At 54.4% G+C, this 22,501-nt stretch overlaps 1 protein-coding gene across 1 annotated transcript in view; it reads right to left on the bottom strand.

Annotated features, from left to right (window-relative positions):
- Positions 1–584: 584 nt before the first annotated feature.
- The window catches only part of mei4 (meiosis-specific, MEI4 homolog (S. cerevisiae)), a 39,991-nt gene continuing 18,074 nt past the window's right edge, over positions 585–22,501 (bottom strand). The window contains exon 5 of the mRNA XM_030345177.1: positions 585–1,556. Coding sequence (XP_030201037.1) covers positions 1,029–1,556 — 528 coding nt within the window. The 3' untranslated portion in view covers positions 585–1,028. The remainder of the gene's footprint in view (positions 1,557–22,501) is intronic.

Here is a 22,501-nt window from a genome sequence, read left to right as displayed (position 1 = left end):
CCACTACGGTGTAACACAACAACACTACAGTGTAACACAACACCACTACGGTGTAACACAACACCACTACAGTGTAACACAACAACACTACGGTGTAACACAACACCACTACGGTGTAACACAAAACCACTACGGTGTAACACAACAACACTACGGTGTAACACAACACCACTACAGTGTAACAGTGCAGTGAGGACACTACAGTGTAACACAACACCACTACGGTGTAACACAACACCACTACGGTGTAACACAACAACACTACGCTGTAACACAACACCACTACGGTGTAACACAACACCACTACGGTGTAACACAACAACACTACGGTGTAACACAACACCACTACAGTGTAACAGTGCAGTGAGGACACTACAGTGTAACACAACACCACTACGGTGTAACACAACACCACTACGGTGTAACACAACAACACTACGGTGTAACACAACAACACTACGGTGTAACACAACACCACTACGGTGTAACACAACAACACTACGGTGTAACACAACAACACTACGGTGTAACACAACACCACTACAGTGTAACAGAACACCACTACAGTGCAGTAGGGGGTTTTTGTCGCCTGACATTCGGATCACAATTTTTAATGAATGCGTTCAAGTTCCCCAACTTCACCGTGGGGGTCAGTCCATCAACTCCTCCTGAGAAATGAGCCGGGGTCCGACACTCTTTATAAAAACGTTTATAGCAACGGCTTAACATTAATAAAAATACAAAATAGTTGCAGTAAAGTATAACATTTATTGATCCGACTGAAACTAAATAAACAGGACCCAGCTGAACGTGTACTGATTTGTGTACTGGTTTGTGCACTGGTTTGTGTACTGGTTTGTGTCCTGTTTGTGCACTGGTTTGTGTACTGGTTTGTGCACTGGTTTGAGTACTGGTTATTGTACTGGTTTGTGTCCTGGTTTGTGCACTGGTTGTGCACTGGTTGTGTACTGGTTGTGCACTGGTTTGAGTACTGGTTTGTGTACTGGTTTGGCGCAGGGGTCCTGGTTCTAAGACCAGGACAGGAGGGCCCCGATCCGCCACATGTAGAGAGCAAAGAGCGGGAACTCATCGGAGAGCAGCAGGACGCTGTGGCCGAGGAGCCCCAAGAAGGCCTCGCGTTCCTGGGGCCCCTGGAGCTCAGCCCCTCCCTGGGGCCCCTGGAAGGCCCCACGGTCCTGGGTGACCCCTGCCCCCAAGCATTTCTGGGGCCCCTGTTCCTGGGTGACCCTTGTCCCCTGATAGTCTTGGGGGGCCCCTGCCCCCCCACAGTCCTGGGGCCCCTGGTCCTGGGGGGCCCCTGCCCCCTGGTAGTCTTGGGGGGCCCCTGCCCCCTGGTAGTCTTGGGGGGGCCCTGCCCCCTGGTAGTCTTGGGGGGCCCCTGCCCCCTGGTAGTCTTGGGGGGCCCCTGCCCCCTGGTAGTCTTGGGGGGCCCCCTCCATCCCCGGCTGCAGCAGCCGCTCCAGGAGCCAGAAGAGGTGGAAGGAGTTCTCGTGGAGGTGGAGGACCTCGTCCTCGGGCTCCAGGTGTTCCTCCACCTGGGGGGGGGGGGGGGCGTAACCATGGAGACGGACGCTCAGGGTCGCACAGCGTAACACAGATAACAGAGATCAAACCGAAATTGCACGCAAATAAAATCAACACACAACTAGGGCTGGCCCGAATTATTTGAATATTCGAATACTCTATTCGTAGCTTAAATCAGTATTCGGAGCTTCGTTTTTTTTTTTTTCACGTACGTGACGTTACCAGAGCGAGGGAGGCAAACTATAAGCGTCAGCAACACCAAGCAGAGAAGCGAGAGAGGTGGAGGAAGAATAGATATCTTGTTTCCCTCTACTTTATAACACAACATTAGCGGGATCTCTGGAAAAAAAGAAATACTTAAAACCTTAGCTTAGTTGTTTGTTTACGTTCGCTGTACAGCGCCGCGCCAATCAACTGTGACTGGCTTGCTGCAGAGCGTGAGCGTCTTGGGAATACCCGGTCAATATAATGGATAGAATACGGACACATAAGACAATCAATATTCGGTATTTGTTATGGATTTATTGTACAAATTCCCTGAAAAGATGCATGTTCCAGAATGAATTGAAAAGCTCCCGTAAGGGCTGAGATGGCAGAGGACAGCTGATTTGGAACGGAGCAACAGCTGTTCGCTTCCACGGGGAAAAACTAAGGAACTTCAACCTACTTAGGCCTACTAATTAACGTTCAAAAGCTATTAAATCTTCAACAAAATATGCAGATACTGTCAAAATCGGTTCCAGGGAGTATATAGGGATTATTAATGTTGTTTTTGATAGTGTTTTTTTTCTGGAACGAGTATTCGAATATTCGCTCGGAAAAACCAACGAGTATTCAAAGCCTGAAAAATGGCATTCGGGCCAGCCCTACACACAACACACAACTACATCCAGGGGTGCACATAACTTTTTGTAGTGAGTTGCTCAGGTGAGTACCAGGAGATGGTGTTTGGTGGTACACACCCCGCACATAGCCCCACAAGTAACTTCTGAACTTATGAAACTCACCCAGTTTCACGAAGGAGATTCCATTTTCAAGGCTGCACTTCTGAAGCACAGCCGTGTTTTTTGATGCACCTTTATTTATTTTTTATCAAACTGCAGCAGCTTGACGTTTCAATATCTCACTAAAGGAACGTTGCGATCAGCTGATTTTGGGCAGTTCTCCAGTGTGTGCACGGCGCACAGCGCACACAGCGCACATGAGCGCACATTTCGGGGTGCGTATCTCTCGTTTCGAGCCACGACACATCTTGGCACCATTTTTCGAAAACATTTTTTCTTCTGCTCGGGCTCCATTTGTCTTTTCTTTGCTGGTGGTGAATGCCAAAGTTGCTGCTCAATGTATTTTGTTTTTTCGATTTTTTTCGATCTCCCGTTAGTTACGCAGAAGCATTGTAGCGACAAAAGTGACGATAGACATCCCTGATTATGGCCACGCATGCGTACTTGCGTACCAGTTATGAGCACCCCTGCCTATGTCAAACAGAAATAACAAAAACACAAATTCAGCCAACAAAAAGAATACACCACACAAATAAAACACAAGACAAATAATGCACACCACTAATAACACCATACTCAAATAAAGCACCGTAAAAACACACCACAAACACACTCACACCTCCCAAGCTGAAGGACTCAGAAAGGCTTTTAGAAGACTCATGGTCGCGTCGTCTTACATTCATACTCCTGTCAGTCATCCGGGGATAATCCGTATTAAAGAACACAGGAATACAGAGAAAGACGTTATGTAAGCAGCTGATTGTTACCCTGAAAGCTGTTTCGTACCTCGTGGTTGGCTTGAGGGTCTGTCGTACACACACACCCCCACCTCCTCACACACACCCTCACACCCCACCATGTCATCTGAAGTTCAAGGTGTTGAGAAGATGTATCCCTCTCTTCGTCTCCATCCCAAGCCAGCTGTGCGTCATAAAGGTCTGCGCTGGCTGTGTGTCATGAGGGCTAAGGCTAGGTTTTAATTGCGTTTAGGTGGAGATTGGGGCCAGGCTGAATCCATCACACTGTGATGTAACCCACTGCATAACTTTCATCTATAATAAGTTATTTCAGAGTTTGGCTTCCAACACACAGAAATCGGACTGCGATGCACCAAAGCCTGAGAGCTGCGTCTCAGTGTATCGCTGATCTCCCAATCTCCCCCCGCCGCCCCCGTCCCCAGCTCCACAACGGCGGCTCAGAGCCACTAGTCTGTCCCTTCTGCCAAGGGACAGCTGAGCAGAGCATTACACCCTCCCTAGAGGGGCCCGAGATAGACCGGTGCGCACACGCACACACACACACACACACTTCATATCCCTCGGAGGCCAAAAACTTAATTGAAATCGCAAAAATTACATAAAACTCCTCGGCGGGAGGATTCAGGCGAGGAGGACATGAAATGGATTCCAGTTTTACGCTCGGCCCCTGAGGGCCGCTCTTTAATTCAGGGCCGCGACCCGTGTGTGCTCAGAGTGGAGGTGATGGGTAAGGACGCTACGATAAACAGTGTTTTCAGAGCCTCCATCTCACTCTGAAACAAGCAGTCGTTCTAGTCATTAATATATACAAGTCATTGTTATTATTAGAGTGTCAGACGGTACCGAGGTTTAGTGTTTGCTTTTACACACTGAATCCATACCTTTGTTTCTCTGCTCTGGTGGTACATTTACCTTCAGGGCATTTGGCAGACACTTTTAGCCCTCCCTACTCCTTCACTCTCATCTCATTCACATATAGACCCTCTCCCTCCCTCCGGCCTCCCTCCCTCCCTCCTCTCTCCCCCCCCTTCTCCCCCCCTCCATCCTCTCTCCCCCCTTCCTCTCTCCCTCCATCCTCTCTCCCTCCATCCTCTCTCCCCCCCTCCATCCTCTCTCCCCCCCTCCTCTCTCCCTCCATCCTCTCTCCCTCCATCCTCTCTCCCTCCCTCCTCTCTCCCCCCCTCCTCTCTCTCTCCCTCCTCTCGCCCTCCATCCTCTCTCCCCCCTCTCATCTCCTCCACACAAAGACCATCTCCCTCCCTCCCTCCCTCCCTCCCTGTCATTCTGACAAATGTCAGAATGTACCGACCAAGCAATTGCTTTCTGAGAGCCACTTTGAGCCTCTGACTTGGAAATGTTTCGGAATCAGCGAGATGTGGACCAAACGTATCGGACAGGCGAAGAACGTAAATGCAGTGATTTATTGCCAATAAAACTAATTGCTTTGACCGGCGTACGAACAAATCTCCCTAACCGCCCAAATGAGTGGTTAAAGTCACGGCTCGTCGCCGGGGACAGTGGCGGAGGTTAAACAACACTTCTGGAAGGCGTCGCCGCCGTGTTCTGACCTATAGGGCTCCAATGGTAAACGGAGTGCATTCACACCACGCTGTTCTAACCAGTGTTCCCTCAAAGCGCTTTACAACGTCGCCTCACATTCCGTCATTCACGCACACATTCACACACCGACGGCGGAGTCAGCCACGCAGGGCGACCGCCAGCTCGTCGGGAGCAGTCGGGGTGAGGCGCCTTGCTGTGGGACACCTCGACACTCAGCTAGGAGGAGCAGGGGATCGAACCTGGTTCTGACTACAGCTCAGATCGGCTCGGGTTTAGGAGGGGGAGATGAGATGAAAGTGGGGAGACCTTGCAGCTTGGCAGACGATCACACCTCTGTAAAGGGGGGGGGGGGGGGTGCTCTTCAGAAAATAAACACCCTTATTCCCCCCCCCCCCCCCCCCCCCCCCCCCTGGCCTGGAACAGACGCAATGAGTTACCTTGAGGATAACACCGCGCCGGCAAACCTTAATCACGCCTTACATAATCCTAGAATTAGGGACGCAGATCCACTCTATTGTTGTCATTTATACTGCAACTCATCGGTGAAATTGCCCCCCCGAGGGAAAAAAAACTGTTTAATAGCTCATCGCATTCACATTTTGAAACATAATATTTTCTAAAGGCTTTCTGCACCCATCTACCAACATCTGCTGCAGACAAAACTGGATGCAGCCTACCTGTTAATCAAAGTTAATTAGATGACACTAATTGCTGTCTGTGTGCATGCAGTAGGGTACACAAAAGATCATGTGTTGTGTGTGTGTGCGTGCGCGTTTGCAGCAGGTTACACTAATGCCAGTGTGTTGTGTGTTGGCAGCAGGTTAATGATCATGGGTTGTGTCACTTGTGTGCGTGCGTGTGTTTGAAGCAGGTGTACGATCATGTGTTGTGTTTGTGCGTGTTTGCAGCAGGTTACACTAATGCCAGTGTGTTGTGTGTTGGCAGCAGGTTAATGATCCTGGGTTGTGTCACTTGTGTGCGTGCGTGTGTTTGCAGCAGGTGTACGATCATGTGTTGTGTTTGTGCGTGTTTGCAGCAGGTTACACTAATGACAGTGTGTTGCGTGTGTACATGCGTGTGTTGTGACGACCTCCCTCAGAGTGCCCCCCCCCCCCCCCCCCCTGCGGGCCGTGGGGACCTGGACTCTAATTAGTATTCCTCCAGCGGCGTCCCGGGTTGCCGCCGCCAGATAACAGCAGCAGCAGAGATTACGGAGCGCAGCCCTCCACGAGATTTAACGGTGCGTGAGACGAGACCCTCCTCTCTGCTCTCTGCTCTCTGCTGTTACCCGAGCTCAGACCCACCGGAGCGGAGAACAAAAGAGAATGAAACAGGGAACCGGCGGTGGGGAGCGGCGAGGAGAGCAGTGGGTTCAGGGGACGGCAGGTCGACGTTCGTCAGCGTGGTGGTGCCCGGTGAGAGGCTGGGAGGCGCCGGTCGAGGCATCGAATCGCCTGATCTCGAGTACATCCACGACAGTTAAAGGCATCGCGGTACTTCTTCAACGTTATACAATCACCGAGCAACCAGTTACATATTCTTCATATCATGACGACCAGGGTCATCGTGGAAGTCCCTCCCGTCGCGGAGGCTGAGGTCTGAGTTGCCTAGTCCGATAAATCTCTGGTGTTATAAAGCATGTCATGTCAACCCAGTCTGGCATGGCATATAAGACTGATACCTGATCAATACATTCACACATGGGGAATCAAACCCTGTTCCTCCTTCACAACGTGATTTAACGCTCCTCCTCCCTGGGGAACGAGCTCTGAATGCCGCGTGGTCAGCGAGGAGGACGGGGGTCACGTCCTTCACCCCCCCCCCCCCCCCCCCCCCCTCCAGTTCCTCCACAACGCGAGAGCGCATGTCGACCCGCCACATGGGGAGAGCACCTCCCATCACAGTCTCCTCCTCCTGGTCCTCCCAGCCGACCTGCTCCTCCTGTAGGTCACAGATAGGAGCACTCGACGCTCCTCAGACTCACCGGACAGGAAATCAATGCCATCTCAGCCGAGCCCCCCCCGCGCACGCCCGGCGACGGGGACCTTGACCCCGCCTTTGTCCACGTCTGTTTCGCCGTGCGCACGCGGAGACGAAGGCCGACGCACACACCGGGCTCACAACACTAGAGACACACACACACACACACACACAAACGGGCTCACAACACTGGAGACGCACACAGCACACAGGAGACGGGGCTCCTGATAGACTGACCCCCCCCCCCCCCCCCCCCCGCTGGCGGTAGACGTCTGGTATGACAGCTCTGACGGAGGGCTGTCACTCTCTCCCCAGAGAACAACACCATAACACCACAAGTCTGACAGACACCGCTCAGCCTCTCCCATTGGCCGGGCCGAGCTGTCCGTCAGGACGGGGGGCCGGGAGCGGAGTGCACCCGCGTTGGGCTCGGCCGGTCACTGATTGGGTAGAGGACTGAGATACCCCCGGACTGAAGGTCCGGAGGGGGGGGGGGGGACTGAAGGTCTGGAGGGGGGGGGGGGACTGAAGGTCTGGAGGGAGGGAGGGGGGGGGGGGGACTAGGTCCCTCGAACCCCCCAGCGTTGTTTTCTACTGCATCATTTACGTCCACGTTGATAACGTACTGCTGTCCCACAACTCATCCCTGGAGCTCTGGGAACACGGGACAGCGGAGCAGGACAGCGGAGCAGGACGCTCACAGCGCGGGGAGCCGGACCTCAGGCCCGCCCCGGACCAGGGGTCCGTGGGGGGGGGACCCATTAAAGAATGCTGACCGTCCCGCTGTCCCTGGCTGGAGCGTTCTACCCCCCAGAGGACAGACCGCCGCCCAGCCAACGGGACGTCAACACCCCCGCCTGGGTCTGTGTGTCCGAGGATGTGTGTGTGTGTGTGTCTGAGGGGGTGTGTGTGTGTCTGAGGGTGTGTGTGTGTGTGTGTGTGTCTGAGGGTGTGTGTGTGTGTGTGTGTGTCTGAGGGTGTGTGTGTGTGTGTGTGTGTCTGAGGGTGTGTGTGTGTGTGTGTGTAAGTGTGTGTCTCGGTGTCTCTGTGTGTCTCTTTGTGTGTGGTGTGTGTGTGTGTATTTGAGGGTGTGTGTCTGTGTGTGTGTGTGTGTGGGTGTATGAGGGTGTGTGTCTGTGTGTGTGTGTGTCTGAGGGTGTGTGTGTATGAGGGTGTGTGTCTAAGCGTGGGTGTGTGTCTAAGCGTAGGTGTGTGCATTTCACCATTTGACAGCCATCATGCCGCCATGTCACAGGAAACGGTGCGAAACCACTTCCCCTCTCCCCGGGGGGCGACGGAGGGGGGCGACGGTTTGGGTAGAGAACGGGGATCAGGGTTCTCCTCCCTCTCCTGGTCAGCTCCTTAACGAGCGCCGTGTGCTTCCAGGAGAGAGCCTGCTCCACTTTGATCCACGGCTAATAGCACATCGCTAACCCCCCCCCCCCTCTGCTACCTCAACCCCCCCCCCCTCTCCTCCTCCACCCTCTCCTTCCTCTCCTCCTCCACCCTTTCCTCCCTCTCCTCCTCCCCCCTCTCTTTCCTCTCCTCCTCCCCCCTCTCCTCCTCCCCCCTCTCCTCCTCCACCCTCTCCTCCTCCACCCTTTCCTTCCTCTCCTCCTCCCCTCTCCTTCCTCCTCCCCCCTCTCCTCCTCCACCCTCTCCTTCCTCTCCTCCCCCACCCTCTCCTTCCTCTCCTCCCCCCTCTCCTTCCTCTCCTCCTCCACCCTTTCCTTCCTCTCCTCCCCCCTCTCCTTCCTCTCCTCCTCCACCCTCTCCTTCCTCTCCTCCTCCCCCCTCTCCTTCCTCTCCTCCTCCCCCCTCTCCCTCCCCCTCCCCTCCTGGCCACACCATCCCTCTCGGCCGTCAGCGGCGAGGGTGGAGGGAGGAGGGAGGAGGCAGGGGAGGGGAGATGGGGGGGTCCTGGCCAGGAGCAGCGACCCGGGACCGTCGGAGCTCCGGTGTGGGAAGGACGGCGCGTTCCCTGGAGGCTACTCTGAGAGGAAGAGGGATTAGGCAACGAGGAAGAGGAAGAGAGGAAGAGAGGGAGAGAGGGAGAGAGAGAGAGAGAGAGAGAGAGAGAGAGAGAGAGAGAGTGATTTACCAACGACAGGTACCGTCGTTGGTAAATGTAGGTTGTCTCCTGATCCGTCCTCTCCGAGCCGTCAGCAGTAGATTACAGGACCGCTACATCGCATGTCGATGTCATCTCTCACGTTTCATCACAGTAATAAAACCGACTGATTGGAACACGGGTTTACTCGACAGCCTTTGTTTTTACAGGCTCGTTCAGCGGAGCGCCAGGACGGGTCTGGGAGAGAGCAGGGATGGGATTGGACGGCAGCACGCCCAACGCTCAGAGGACGCCGGGTGAGATGGGTACGTTGCAGCGGTCCAATCTTACTTTTATTTGATGTTTCAGCGGCGGCCTCAAATACCAAAGCCGTAAGGGGCCGCCTGAGACCGATCGGAACCAGCAGCCGTCCCCCCCCACACACACACACACACACACACAGTGAGATGGCAGGCAGTCCTAGATTCGATTTGATTTGAGTGTCTTTAAGCACTCATAGATCCGAGGTCTGCGTTATCCTTCTGCTTTTACGACCCGCTCGCCCTCCCCCCGGAGAGGAAACACAACCGATACGATGGCTGGGATGTGAACCCGTGTGTCCGGCTGTAGAGGAGGCTCCGTTCCAACACTACGGTCGATGGCTTCATGGCTTTGGAATGAGTGCCGACCACACTGGGAACCAGAGCTCCAACCGGCAGCCAACCACTGGGGACGTAACACTGAGACGCGCAGCCACACTGGGGGCTCCCAGTGGCGGGTTCAATACCCACTTTAGAAAACACATTTAACACAATCTAAAAGAGTGAAAAAAAAAAAACTAAAAGTGGAAAACTTTGACTTTGGGGATAGTGAGGTCCTCCATCTTGGGGACTGATGGAAGGATGTGGGGCCATGTGGAGGAGAGTCCTCCTCCTGGCTCCTGACTGCACGGCGCAGTTATCTGCAGTGTGCTTCCTGATAAGACGCTCTCGCTTCCCTCTCCCCCCCCAGCGAGGCAGAAATCTCCCCTTATCACTGTACAGCTGACTCAGCTTAACACGCGCTAACAGACGCCCCTCCGCTAGCCGCTAGCCTGGTGAGGTTAGCAGCTAGCCCCTCTCACCGCGACGCCTCGTCACGCGGCGTCCTCAAAACCAAATGACTGGTCTCACTGTTGGATGAACAGCAGGCGCGACGGCAGTCCGCAAAAAGAGATGAATCATGCGGATGAGGTATTCATTATGGACGTTAAAACACCTTGCATGACTGTAGGGTGTCACGGTATTGAGGGACGCCTCCCGCTACAGCCCAGTGCAGGGGGGGTGGAACACTTAACGTCACAGAGCATTAACGCCGCCGCCACCACACACCCAGGGCTTCCTGGGGGAAGATTGGCTTTTAGTCCGTCGCAGGGAACTGTCGCTCAGGCACTACTCCGCTCTGCCCCCCCCCCCAGACCGAAGACATCCTCCTCAGAGCAGCGCTGTGCTCTCTGCTCAGAGGCCTGAGAGGTGCCCCCCTCCCAGCCAGGCTGGAAGGGGGGCACCTCTCAGGCCTCTGAGCAGAGAGCACAGCGCGTCTCCTCTCATCTGCTGAGATCAGTGCCAGGCGGGCTGTAGAGAGGAACCGGCGCTGTGAGGTGCTTCTGAAGCGCTCTGGAAGATAGCTGGACGCCTGACATCTAGGAGAGGGGGTGAAGTGCGAGGAAGACCCCCCGCAGCCTGCCGGGCCCCAGACCTACAGCCCTGCCGGGGGTCGTGGGGTTCGGGGGGGGGGGGTTCGGCGTTGGGGTCGGGAGCCAAAGACCGCAGTACGGCTCTGACATCTGGATCTGGCAGCAGCCTTTATAAGCGCGGTCTGAGCCGCAGGACGGCCTGGCGTGAAGGGCGGCTGCGCTGGGCAGAGGGTCTGATTACACTCATTCATCAACGCCGGCCTGGCCCTGATGTCATTAAGGGGGGGGGGGGCCCACGGGGGCCCACGCTCCATCCAAGGCACCGCAAACACCGTCCAGAACGCACACCGCAGCCACAGCCAAACACAGTGTGCTGCGACTGAACCGCTGGCCCCAGAGGAAGCCTTCCCTCTGAACCGTTCACCAGCAGCGGATCTTCAGTCAATCAGAAGCAGCAGGTGATGAAGGGGGAGGGGGGTGGGACAATGACAACCACACCGATAACGCTGGGAGGGTGATCCGTCCCTCCAGGTTTACAGTCGGTGGCTGGACGTACTGCGGTGTGTTTGTGGGGGGGGCGTCTGTGTGGCTGGCAGGGCTGACGGGAACAGAGCCCTGCACGTACAGAGCATCTGCTCTCGCTGTTCAGCCACATTCAACTCAGGACTCGTCTTTCACCGGTACAGTTTTATATCGTTCGTACCGCTGGTCGGGGTGGGGGCTGCACAGTTATCTATATTTACTGAGACGACAATTCATTGATTGTCGCCAGGGAATTGTGAAAATGTCACAAATTGAATAATAAAAATATAGATATATTCATACTTTTTTAAATGAAAAAAATTATTGATCATGGCAGGTGTCGATTTCTTTTAATTAAAAAAAAAGAATAAAATAGATGAAGTATATTTTACATTTAAGAGTATTCAATTTGTGACAAGGTGTCGCCACTGACCAATCCAAGGTGTTAGTTCCGAGTGCGTGCTGGGAAAATAATTTCCTTCCCCCCTGCTGTATAACACCTCCACGACTAGTGCAGGAACACAGTGGGCTCCACCAGGCAGAGACCTGCCACAGACACGGGGAATGTCACGAACCGCAGAGGAAGGCGAAGGCTGCTTCCAGAAAAGGGCTTGTTTCCTGCTGTTTGGAGTCAATTGCATGGTTTGCGTTCAACCGCCTGAAATGTCATCAAGTGGAATATGGAAAACGCATGAAAGACACATTTTTGGGGTTATTAAGAAATATGTTCTTAATATGTTGCTATTGTACTTTATGTTGTTAAGGTTGCTAACCTTTGAGAAACGAGGTGGGTTCATCTCAAGGGGTTATTCATAATACAATCAATTTGAAATAAACCCCACAAAATCCCGTCCAAAACAGGCATCCATAAGAGGGACGTCGTAACACAACTCAATATGAAGCCCGTTCTCCAAGACGTATTGAGACAAACGAGGCTGTCGCCTTCCATTTGGCCAAAGACACGTGTCCAGTACGCCTTGTGGACCGTCCCGGTCTTAAGGAGAGGGTCAACACTTTGGACAGAGGAAACCAGACCCCATCTAAGTCTCCAGAGTGGCTGGGCCGCCCCGCTATCCCCCTGAGCCCCCCCATGGTGATGGCCAGGGGCAGGTGGGGTGTGTCCTTTTGACTCGGTGTCTTCTTCATTTTGGTAAAACTGTATTGATATGTAGCCTGAGGAAAACGTGTGAGGAAAGCCCTGTTTTGGTTTGCTCGTTCTTGTATTCATAGGTTCATAAAATACGTTATTGCTGTGGAGGCTGTTTTCTGTTCGATGAAAGAAGTTCTTTCAAAATGGATGAAGAATCGTGATCAATAATCGTCATCATAATATTGAGCGACATAATCATTTGAGCCACACTGGTGCAGGGCTGGTACGACAGCGGTCTTGCTGAGCAGTGTGCCTGTGAATGATGTATGGACTGCATTTATACAGCGCCTCACTGGCCACTCAAAGCGCTTTACAACCCTGCCTCACATTCACTCATTCATTCACACACCGACGGCGGAGTGGAGCCACGACGGCGGAGTCAGCCACGCAGGGCGACAGCCAGCTCGTCAGAAGCAGGCTGTTGCACCTCGGCACTCAGCTAGGAGTATCCTAGCTGGGGATTGAACTTTGCAACCTTCTGGTTCCCTGCTCTACCTCCTGAGCCACCCGCCGCCCCCGCGGTGGGGGGGGGGACACGACGGTGTCCCGGACCCCCTGGGGAGCGGGGCCTTCAGTGACCGTCACGCCCTTTGACGGAGCCCAGGTGTCCACAGATGGCAGCTCATCTGTATGCCTGGCGGCCCTCCAAGGACAGCCCAGGGGCCCGGTGTGGCCAGCGGGGCCTGGAGCGTGGCGGGGCCTCCTAGCTGTGTAGGTCGGTCGTCTGAGAGGAGCTGATTGAAACCCAATGGCCTCAATCGGGGGTATGAATAAGCTCTTGGAACGGCGCTGAAGTCTCCGGTCCCCATCACACAACGTCCATAATCCAATCTCCGTTTTGCATCGGCTAGCCTTAACCCAGGGCACCGATTAGGGGTAACGACTTCCTCTGATTGGGTGTCTTGATTTCCCCCCTCAGAGTTTCAATCAATAGGCTGAACGGTGCCTCTCTTAACCACGCCGTCTGACGCAGCCCGGGTGTTCGTTCAGCCTCTGTCCCCGTTCTCCCTTATCTCGCCGAAACAAGATGGATGAACTGTTGCACACGGCGGGCGCCGGTGTGTCGGCAGCATGGATCAGTGAGTCCGCACGCTGTCCTCAGACGCCTGCTGCCTGACTGATCAGCTCGACTAACGCGTGGAAGCTGCTATTTGTGTGCGATTTCGTCGCATTCTACCCATAGATTAACTGAGAGTGTTAACTGGAATGTGCTCTGGAATATGGCTGCATTTAAATTTTGATTCAGAGCATTCAGCGGACGCTTTTATCCAAAGCGACTTACAATAAGTACATTTGCAGGAAGAAGGAGAAACAACAATATATCGCTTTCGGTACAGTGAGGATGTTCATAGAACCGAGTGCCAAGCACTAACAATCACTAGGTTAACCCATTCCTCGTATACAACACAGATAGCTAGGATAAGATGCTACACGATGCCAAGTACTGTTCCTAAGTGCCACGACGTGCAACATACAATAAGTGTGTGAGAGGGGAAGGGGGGGGGGGGGGGGGGGGGGGGGGTGAGGCTAAGCAGAGTCTAGGTGAACTCTGAACAATTTTGTGATGAGTATTTTTGTGCAAGCTGCAACAAAAGGAACGCAAGATACAAAAAATACAAATGTACTGGATTTTAAAGACAATATTAAACCTAGAAACGTACTGTCCCTCCGATTCTCAGAGAAAGCGCCGGAACGTTCTTCTGATGACTCATTTTACCTTCCGCCACTGGGCTCTGTCTGTGATCATCTCTCCGAACGCCCCCTCCATCGTAGCCCCCCCTCTGGCTGCGCGAGGCGGGGTAATCAGGCCCTGCCACATCAGAGACCTTCACCCGCTCCTAACCTTTGGTTTACAAGCTCGTGGTGTCAGCAAATGCTAATGGCCACAACATACGGCGCTGTGCTGTTCCCCCCCCCCCCCCCCCCCCCCCGACAGACGCAGCGGTGATGAAGAGCCACTCAGCACGGGCTAATGCATCTTGGCGCGGCCGCTTCTCGGTGACCCGCGATCAAAGTTGGAGAATAACTTGGGAGTGCATTGGGCTCATTAACGCACTCTGTGAATCAGAATACTGACCACGGCTGGAGGAGAACCGGGAGGTCGCTGGCTCAATCCCCAACATCAAGAACAACCGCAACAACGGGTGGAGAGGCCAGTGGCAATCATCTGTGGACCGTCCACGCTCGTAGATTCCCTTCAGGGCAGCGATTCAACACGATACCGGGCTTAAAATGACGATTGTTTCGTTTGCAAACGCCCCTGAAATGTAGTCTTGCGACCCCAAAGTATAATAGGGAGCGAGGTCACATTATTGTTGTGTTGAAGAACAAATCAAATCAATAATTTGAATATCTGGCGGATGAGCAGGAGCAGAGAATGAGTAAGCATCCTCAAAGACGGCAGAATGTTTCAAAGGTCAGGTTCTGCCTCGGCCTTCAGGAACAGATGAGCACAAAGTATTCTAATGGTCAGTATATTGATCTGATCAGTACCAGGAGGCTGGTATCTCCTGGAGAACCCGCAAACCGATCAAAACGTGTTTGATGAAGAGAGCCTTAAAGAAGACCTACCGTTTACCCGATCTCGTAACTCGGGATCTCAAACGCAGGACGTTTACGGTCCATTACAGACTCTTAGCAGACAGCAGAGCCCCGATCGATGTCTCCGTCGTGAAACGTAACGAGGCTGGAGCCCTGAAGTCAGCCACGGACCGCGGGAACTAGAGCCTTCCACACGCTCCCTCGCAGCAGCGGGAGGAGTCCAATGGAGCCTTATGACAGCCACGTTTTACTGGCCAGGGTTCTACCGCTGTAAGTTCTAGGGGCCCAGGGTTCTACCGCTGTAAGTTCTAGGGGCCCAGGGTTCTACCGCTGTAAGTTATAGGGGCCCAGGGTTCTACCGCTGTAAGTTATAGGGGCACAGGGTTCTAGGGGCCTTGGGGCCGCGGGCCCTATGGGGAGAGGGTTCCGGGGGCCGGGGGCCCTATGGGGAAAGGGTTCAGGGGGCCGGGGGCCCTATGGGGAGAGGGTTCCAGGGGCCCTATGGGGAGAGGGTTCAGGGGGCCGCTGGCCCTATGGGGAGAGGGTTCCGGGGGGGAGAGGGTTCAGGGGACCGGGGGCCCTATGGGGAGAGGGTTCAGGGGGCCCTATGGGGAGAGGGTTCAGGGGGCCCTATGGGGAAAGGGTTCCGGGGGCCCTATGGGGAGAGGGTTCAGGGGGCCGGGGGCCCCATAGGGAGAGGGTTCAGGGGACCGGGGGCCCTATGGGGAAAGGGTTCAGGGGGCCCTATGGGGAGAGGGTTCCGGGGGCCCTATGGGGAGAGGGTTCAGGGGGCCGGGGGCCCTATGGGGAGAGGGTTCAGGGGCCGGGGGCCCTATGGGGAGAGGGTTCCGGGGCGCTGGACCTCGACCAGGCGGTGGGGTTTAGTAGCAGCAGGGTTCTCTAGAGGACATCCATCACTGCCCGCCGCTGACATGAAACATATGCTGCTCACCAGAACCTGCTGCAGGGGCGACAGGGGGGGCAGGCTACACACAGACACACACACACACACACACACACACACACACACACACACACACACACAGGGCTCAACTAGACACACAGACAGACACACACACGCAAACACTGCTCAGCTTGACAGATAACATAGAGAGAGATAGACACACACACTAATCAACTAGACAAATAACACACACATAATGCTCCACTACACACACACACACACAAACTGCTCCACTAGACACATACAAAGACACACACACACCTCCACTCGATACATAACACACACAGACTTTCACTTGACATATAACACACACACACACACACACACACACTCTTCCACTTGACACATAACACACACACACACACACACACACACACACACACACACACACACACACACACTCACAGCCCCCCCCCCCCCCCCCCCCGGGGTGCTGGTGCTAAAGGTTTGATGCAGATTAGTCATTGTTTTAATGCGGTGGCTCCATTAGCTGGATGGGGCTTTAAGGACGAGGGCCGTCGACCGGCAGCTAAAGTGCTCTCCCACAGAGCTCCACGTTCCCCGCCACACGCCGGCATTACCCAGCACTCCCCGCCTCCACGCCCCTCGCCTCCCCCATCCTCGACCCCCTCCCCCCCATCCTCACCCCCCCACGCCTCGCACCTCAAAGGGAAGAGCGGGGTGACCTCCACACATCCAGACCCTCACTTCCCTCTCCTCCGTTCCCCGAAACACTGCAGGAGGGGAGGATGGGAGTAGACGCTCAGAGAGCTCTAGGGTAGGGGGGGCGGGGGGGGGGCGAGGCTGCGACTGAGCACTAAAGAACAGCAGAACCACTCACACTCATTCCGAGGAACCGGCTCCGCAGGGTGAACGCACTCCGCGGCAGATTGGCTCTAGATTACTCCCAGTGCTCACAGACGTTCGTCTCAAGCTCTCCGCCGGCTCCGGGCCCCGGGGCCCCGGGGCCCGGAGCCGGCGGAGAGCTTGAGACGAACGTCCCTGCTCGCTGGCTCGCGTGGGATGGGGTGTGACTCCCCAGAAAGCCCCGTTCACCAGGGCCCTGGAGGGGCTGTTCTGGGCTCCGTGGCGGAGAGCGCTGGAGGCATGCAGGCCGCGTCGGGGGCTCGTGCTCCGAGGTCAAACGGCTCCGTGGAGGCGGAGGCCGGGGTCAACGGACCAGCGGGGGTTTGATCGCACCCACCGAGCCGCCTGGATCCAGATCCAACACGACCGTTGCTTCTATCCGAAGTGACTCACAGACATTCATATTCACACACCGACGGCGGAGTCAGCCACGCAGGGCGACAGCCAGCTGGTCGGGAGCAGTCAGGGTGAGGCGTCTCGCTCAGGGACACCTCGACACTCAGCTAGGAGGAGCCGGGGATCGAACCAGCAACTAGAACTGAGTCTACCTCCTGAGCTACGAGTCACTGGTCAAAGGGAGCGAGCGTGACATAAAGAAAGATGAGATGCAGACGACATCGGCCGTCCAAAGCCAGCACTGGGTTCTGTCTGGATCACGATATACTTTATATAAATATATAAGGGAGGACAAACAACTCTCAGAATAATCTCTCAGCTCGTACAATACAGCCTTGACAATAAGCACAATAACAGCTGTGTGCCGTAGCCGAGAGTCAGAGAGCAGGAGCAGCTGAGAGGAGATGGAACATCATGTCCTCCCTCACTCCGAGAGCTTTAGAAAGAGGCTCAATACATGCAAGGGACACCGCGGAATTACACAGTACACACACACACAGTGCAGATACACACACACAAGTACACACACACATTCACACAAGTACACTTAGATAAAGAAAACACGTACACACACACATTCACACACACCCAGTTACAGCGCTAACACACTTACAGCACACACACAAGTACACACACACACACACACACACAGGTACATTTAGAGAACACACACACACACACACACACACACCCCCCCGCCACGGTCAACCGAGAGGGGAGGGGGGGGGGGTGGGGGAGGCGGCCGCAGCCGATCCACATACAGTAGAGACCAGACGCTCTGTAGCTGGGAGCTCCCTGTACCGACATCACCACAGACAGGACCTTTGGATTGGAATTATCCTAGAAGTACAAACTCACCGACCACACACACACACACACACACACACACACACACACACCCCCCCCCCCCCCCCACAAACCCCTCCCCACACACCCGGCTCCAGTGTAATAGTTTCTCCGATGCTCCGGTGTGTCCGTCTCCAGCACAGTGAAAGGTGGCCACACATAACGGGATCAGGGTGCTGGCGGAGGCTTAATGTGTCTCAGCCGGCAGCCGCCTTGCAAGGCCTTGCATCAGCGCACCTCGTGAACCGGCAGGCGGCGGCCGCGGACACGGGGACGACGCAACGGCCGCGGCCGTGGAGGAATTCATCTTCGCCGCGCCGCTGCGGTCGTATCCATTCAGAGCTCACACCGCAGGGAGTGACAGGAGGCCCGGTTACGACCGGTTTGAACCGCCGTCGTGGTTGTAGAGTGTGACAGCTGCTGGGAACACGGAGCACCAACGCTGTTAGGAACACGACCCAGTGGGACCAGTGACTGGGAACCAGCGGGACCAGTGACATAGATATATAGATATAGATATATAACACGACCCAGTGGGACCCAGTGACATAGATATATAGATATAGATATATAACACGACCCAGTGGGACCCAGTGACATAGATATATAGATATAGATATATAACACGACCCAGTGGGACCAGTGACTGGGAACCAGCGGGACCAGTGACATAGATATATAGATATAGATATATAACACGACCCAGTGGGACCCAGTGACATAGATATATAGATATAGATATATAACACGACCCAGTGGGACCCAGTGACATAGATATATAGATATAGATATATAACACGACCCAGTGGGACCAGTTACTGGGAACCAGCGGGACCAGTGACATAGATATATAGATATATATATATAACACGACCCAGTGGGACCCAGTGACATAGATATATAGATATAGATATATAACACGACCCAGTGGGACCAGTGACTGGGCAGAGAGCGTACAGAGATATATAGATAAATAACACAACCCAGCGGGACCCAGGGACATAGAGATATAAATATATAACACAACATGTGACTTGGCAGAGAGATAGAGATAGAGAGGTGATTTAATTAAATATGCACACTTCAGGACGATGTGGAAACACCCACTGCATCAACAGAGCGCTGGCATCGATGCCGACCCCTTTATGGGGAGGAGGAAGGGGAAGCTTTTACAGGCTCATCCACTTTAGTTCTGACAAAGTTTCTCAATCGGTATCGGCCATTATGAAACCTTATGTGAACCTTGTCGTTTAAAAACCCATTTAAAAAAGCGCTTTTAAATATGCATGACTAGCAACGCACTCAGAAGGGACGTCTTTAAGACGGAGGCCGTCTAAGGGCCGGTCGCTGGGAGGAGGAGGAGAGAGCAGCACGCCGGTCGGGGGCCCAGGGGGGCGGGTTGGGGGCCCTTCATGTGAACAGAGACTGAACAGCCCTCAGAGATGTGTGTGGAAAGGGGCAACGCGTCTGGAGGGGGGGGGGGGGGGGGGGGGGGGGGGGGCGGTCCCGGGGGGGAACCCCCCCCTCTGGCACGGAGACACTGGCTGCCCCCTGGGGGAGGAGGCAGAGTGGGGAGCCAGCTGATGAAGAGGTTGAAGGGGAGGAGGAGGATGGAGAGGATGAAGAGGCTGCATCTTCAAACGCTCGCCACCGCATTCAAACACCGGCCACTCCTCCCCCCTCACAGGAAGGGAGAGGGGGGAGGAGGAGGAGGAGGAGGAGGAGTAGGAAGAGGAGGCGTTGGGGAGCCTGGTTGAGTCCAACACTCTCCAAACGAGGGCCAAGCCGATTACCCTTGTGAGTCCGTCCAGATATTCAAATTCCTCCTGATTATCAGCCAGGCTTTGGCTTGGCAGCAATTGACTTCCAAATATGGCCGCAGCATCACTTTCTGCCATTCAGATGACTGACTGGCTCTCGCTCTCTCCACTCTTGAGGAATCCGGTTGGAAGCAAAGCAAGAAACCTCTAGTCCTCTGAGAACAGCCTTCCATGCGGATCATCATATTTAAACCTCGCTATTCAGTCCATCTCTGACAAAACCCTTCTGATCGCTCTGTCGATGGCTCCTCTTTCCCCGATCTTAACCTCTGATTGGACCCTCATTTGGTTGCCAAAGGGCTCTGGGGCAGGACTGATCCCCAGAGAGGGACAGAAGGCGACCTCTGAGATCAGGAGGTTCTCTCCAGGTCCCCTGGCTCCTGGGACGCGTTCCAACGTCAACCGGCCCGGCCAAAGGTGACTCGGCTGCAAATTAACTCTGTTCCTCCTTAAGGTTCAGAGGAACGCCAGGAGGGGGACCGTCCCAGAGGAGCTTCTCCTCCTCGATCCCCGCTACCCCTCCCGGACGACCGCCCAGCCCACCGGGGTCTGGAGGCCTGGCTCTGCAGCCACAGAGGATAGAGCTGTTCCGATAACGATACCCGCATCACAAATACCCCCGCGTATCGGAGAGCACGTGAGTCTACGCGCCGATCCGATCCCAACTAGTGACTAGCTCCTTTACCACGCAGGCCGAGAACGTCACCAACACTCCGCTGTTATGCTGCGTTTGTTAACGGTAACGGAGATGGAAGTCGGAATGGGAAACGCGCCATCTACGACACAGACCTACGCGCTGACCTAAGTGTGTTTCAGCTACCAGGTCGGAAAAAACATGGTCACGCTTAAATACAATAATACAAATGTATTAAAGACTATAAATCTCAACTATCTAGTTCTCAAATTTGTTTCATAAGAACAGGAGCTGTCAGTAGTAACAATGCTAGATGTTTTGTTTTCTTTCTCTTCCTTTTCTTTTGTCCCTGCAACTACCACTTTACACATACACATAGGCACACACCATCCACACTCACGCATAACATGACCAACCCTTTTCTACACCCTAACCGTGACCACTTAATGTGAATCAGGGATCACTCCACCCAATCTTTAATACCATCCCATTATGTTCGTCAATTGTCTTGTCCAGTCACGTGTTGTCAGTTCTGATGTCGTCCTGTATCGTTTCCCTCTGTCGTCTGTTGTCACCTTGTCGCGTTGTATGTGTTACACTTTATCGTGGTGCTATAATCCTCCCTCACCTTATATGGATTCAGAACCTTACTAAAACAGGGTGATCATTATGGTAGGAAAATAGTAAATGCAATGTATATGGATCTGAATGTAACATATTCTGTATGCTGTATGTGTGTATGTATATATATATTGCTTCATTCAATACAAAGAAGCCCTCCGAAGAGGTGGGGGTGGTGGCGGGATAAAAAAACAACATGCTAGATGCTGTATCGGTATAAACTCGGCCGAAGTCCAGGAATCGGTATCGGGAAGGAAAGAATGGTCTGGGAACATCTCTAATAGATGATGCTCCTGAACTGTCAACTCTCAGCGGTCCGAGTGTCTTCTCGCTGAGCTCAGACGGTGTGTGTGTGTGTGTGTGTGTGTGTGTGTGTGTGTGTGAGAGAGAGTGAGAGAGAGTGAGAGAGAGTGAGAGAGAGAGAGAGAGAGAGAGTGAGAGAGAGAGAGAGAGAGAGAGAGAGAGAGAGAGAGAGAGAGAGACAGAGAGAGAGAGAGAGGGAGAGAGAGAGAGGAGAGAGAGAGGAGAGAGAGGGAGGGAGGGAGGGAGAGGGAGGGAGAGAGAGAGAGAGAGACTGGATGGAGGGCCGGTGGATACAGTCGTGACAGGACCACTGGAGGCTGAATATGCAGGGCTGGGGGGGGGGGGGGAGGGGGGGCACAAATCATCCATCTTATCCTCTCATCATTTGCACTTCTCCCATCTCTCTCCGTCCCCGTGGGTCTTGGCGAGGCACCGGGCGCTGCCAGTGAGGGGGGGCCGGCCGATGGGGGCGGACGGCTCCGAGCCACTTCTATAAACCGACAGGAAGCAGGCGGGATGGGGGGCATCGATGTGGGGCAGGAGGCCCCCCCACAGTGAGGGGCCCGCAGGCCCAGTAAAGACAGGAGACCCCCCCCCGAAGGCAACGCCTGCAGGGAGGGGACTGCGGGTCTAGTATTTACACAGTACCCCCCCCCCCCATGCCAGCCTATGGGGGGTCCGTGCACACACACGAGACCCGCCCCAGGCGCAGCTTTGGGCAGACGTTCAGACACATGAAATAAACGGCGGTGTGGGATGATGTGGAACGACGGTATAAAAACAGAAAGAGGACGAGATATAAAACCGGGCCGCCCTGGTTTCCTACTTTTCCAGCTGCTCCTCTCCCTCCAGACGCTGTCTGATTTCGGAGGGCCGGTGAAATAGTACGACACTATGTTGTTTTTTATTTACACACACAATAACTACGTTTTAATTCAACGCATTCAGCTCGTCGTCACTGTCGTCTCTTTTATTGGCGGCTGCACCTCTTTTATTCATGTTGTATTCTCTGTCCTCCGTCGTGTCTCAGTGAGCGATGGAGCAACTCCCCCCCCCCCCCCCCCCCCCCCCCCCCCCCCCCCCCCCTGCCTCTGGTCTCCACGGTTACTCTCCCATCAGGACCGTGTGCGGCGGAGGCTATCGGGAGAACGCTGAATACTAAAGCGCGTTTTCATCGGCTGCGACCCCCGCCGATTAAACACGATAAGAGGAGCGCCGGAGAAACAGAGGAGGTGAGAAGAGGGAGGAGGAGTGACGGACGGGGT

The sequence above is a fragment of the Gadus morhua genome, chromosome 21 (genome assembly GCF_902167405.1).
Source record: "Gadus morhua chromosome 21, gadMor3.0, whole genome shotgun sequence".
Lineage (NCBI taxonomy): Eukaryota > Metazoa > Chordata > Actinopteri > Gadiformes > Gadidae > Gadus > Gadus morhua.
The sequence above is the reverse complement of the archived record's forward strand: the minus strand, read 5'-3'. Positions and strand labels throughout refer to the sequence as shown.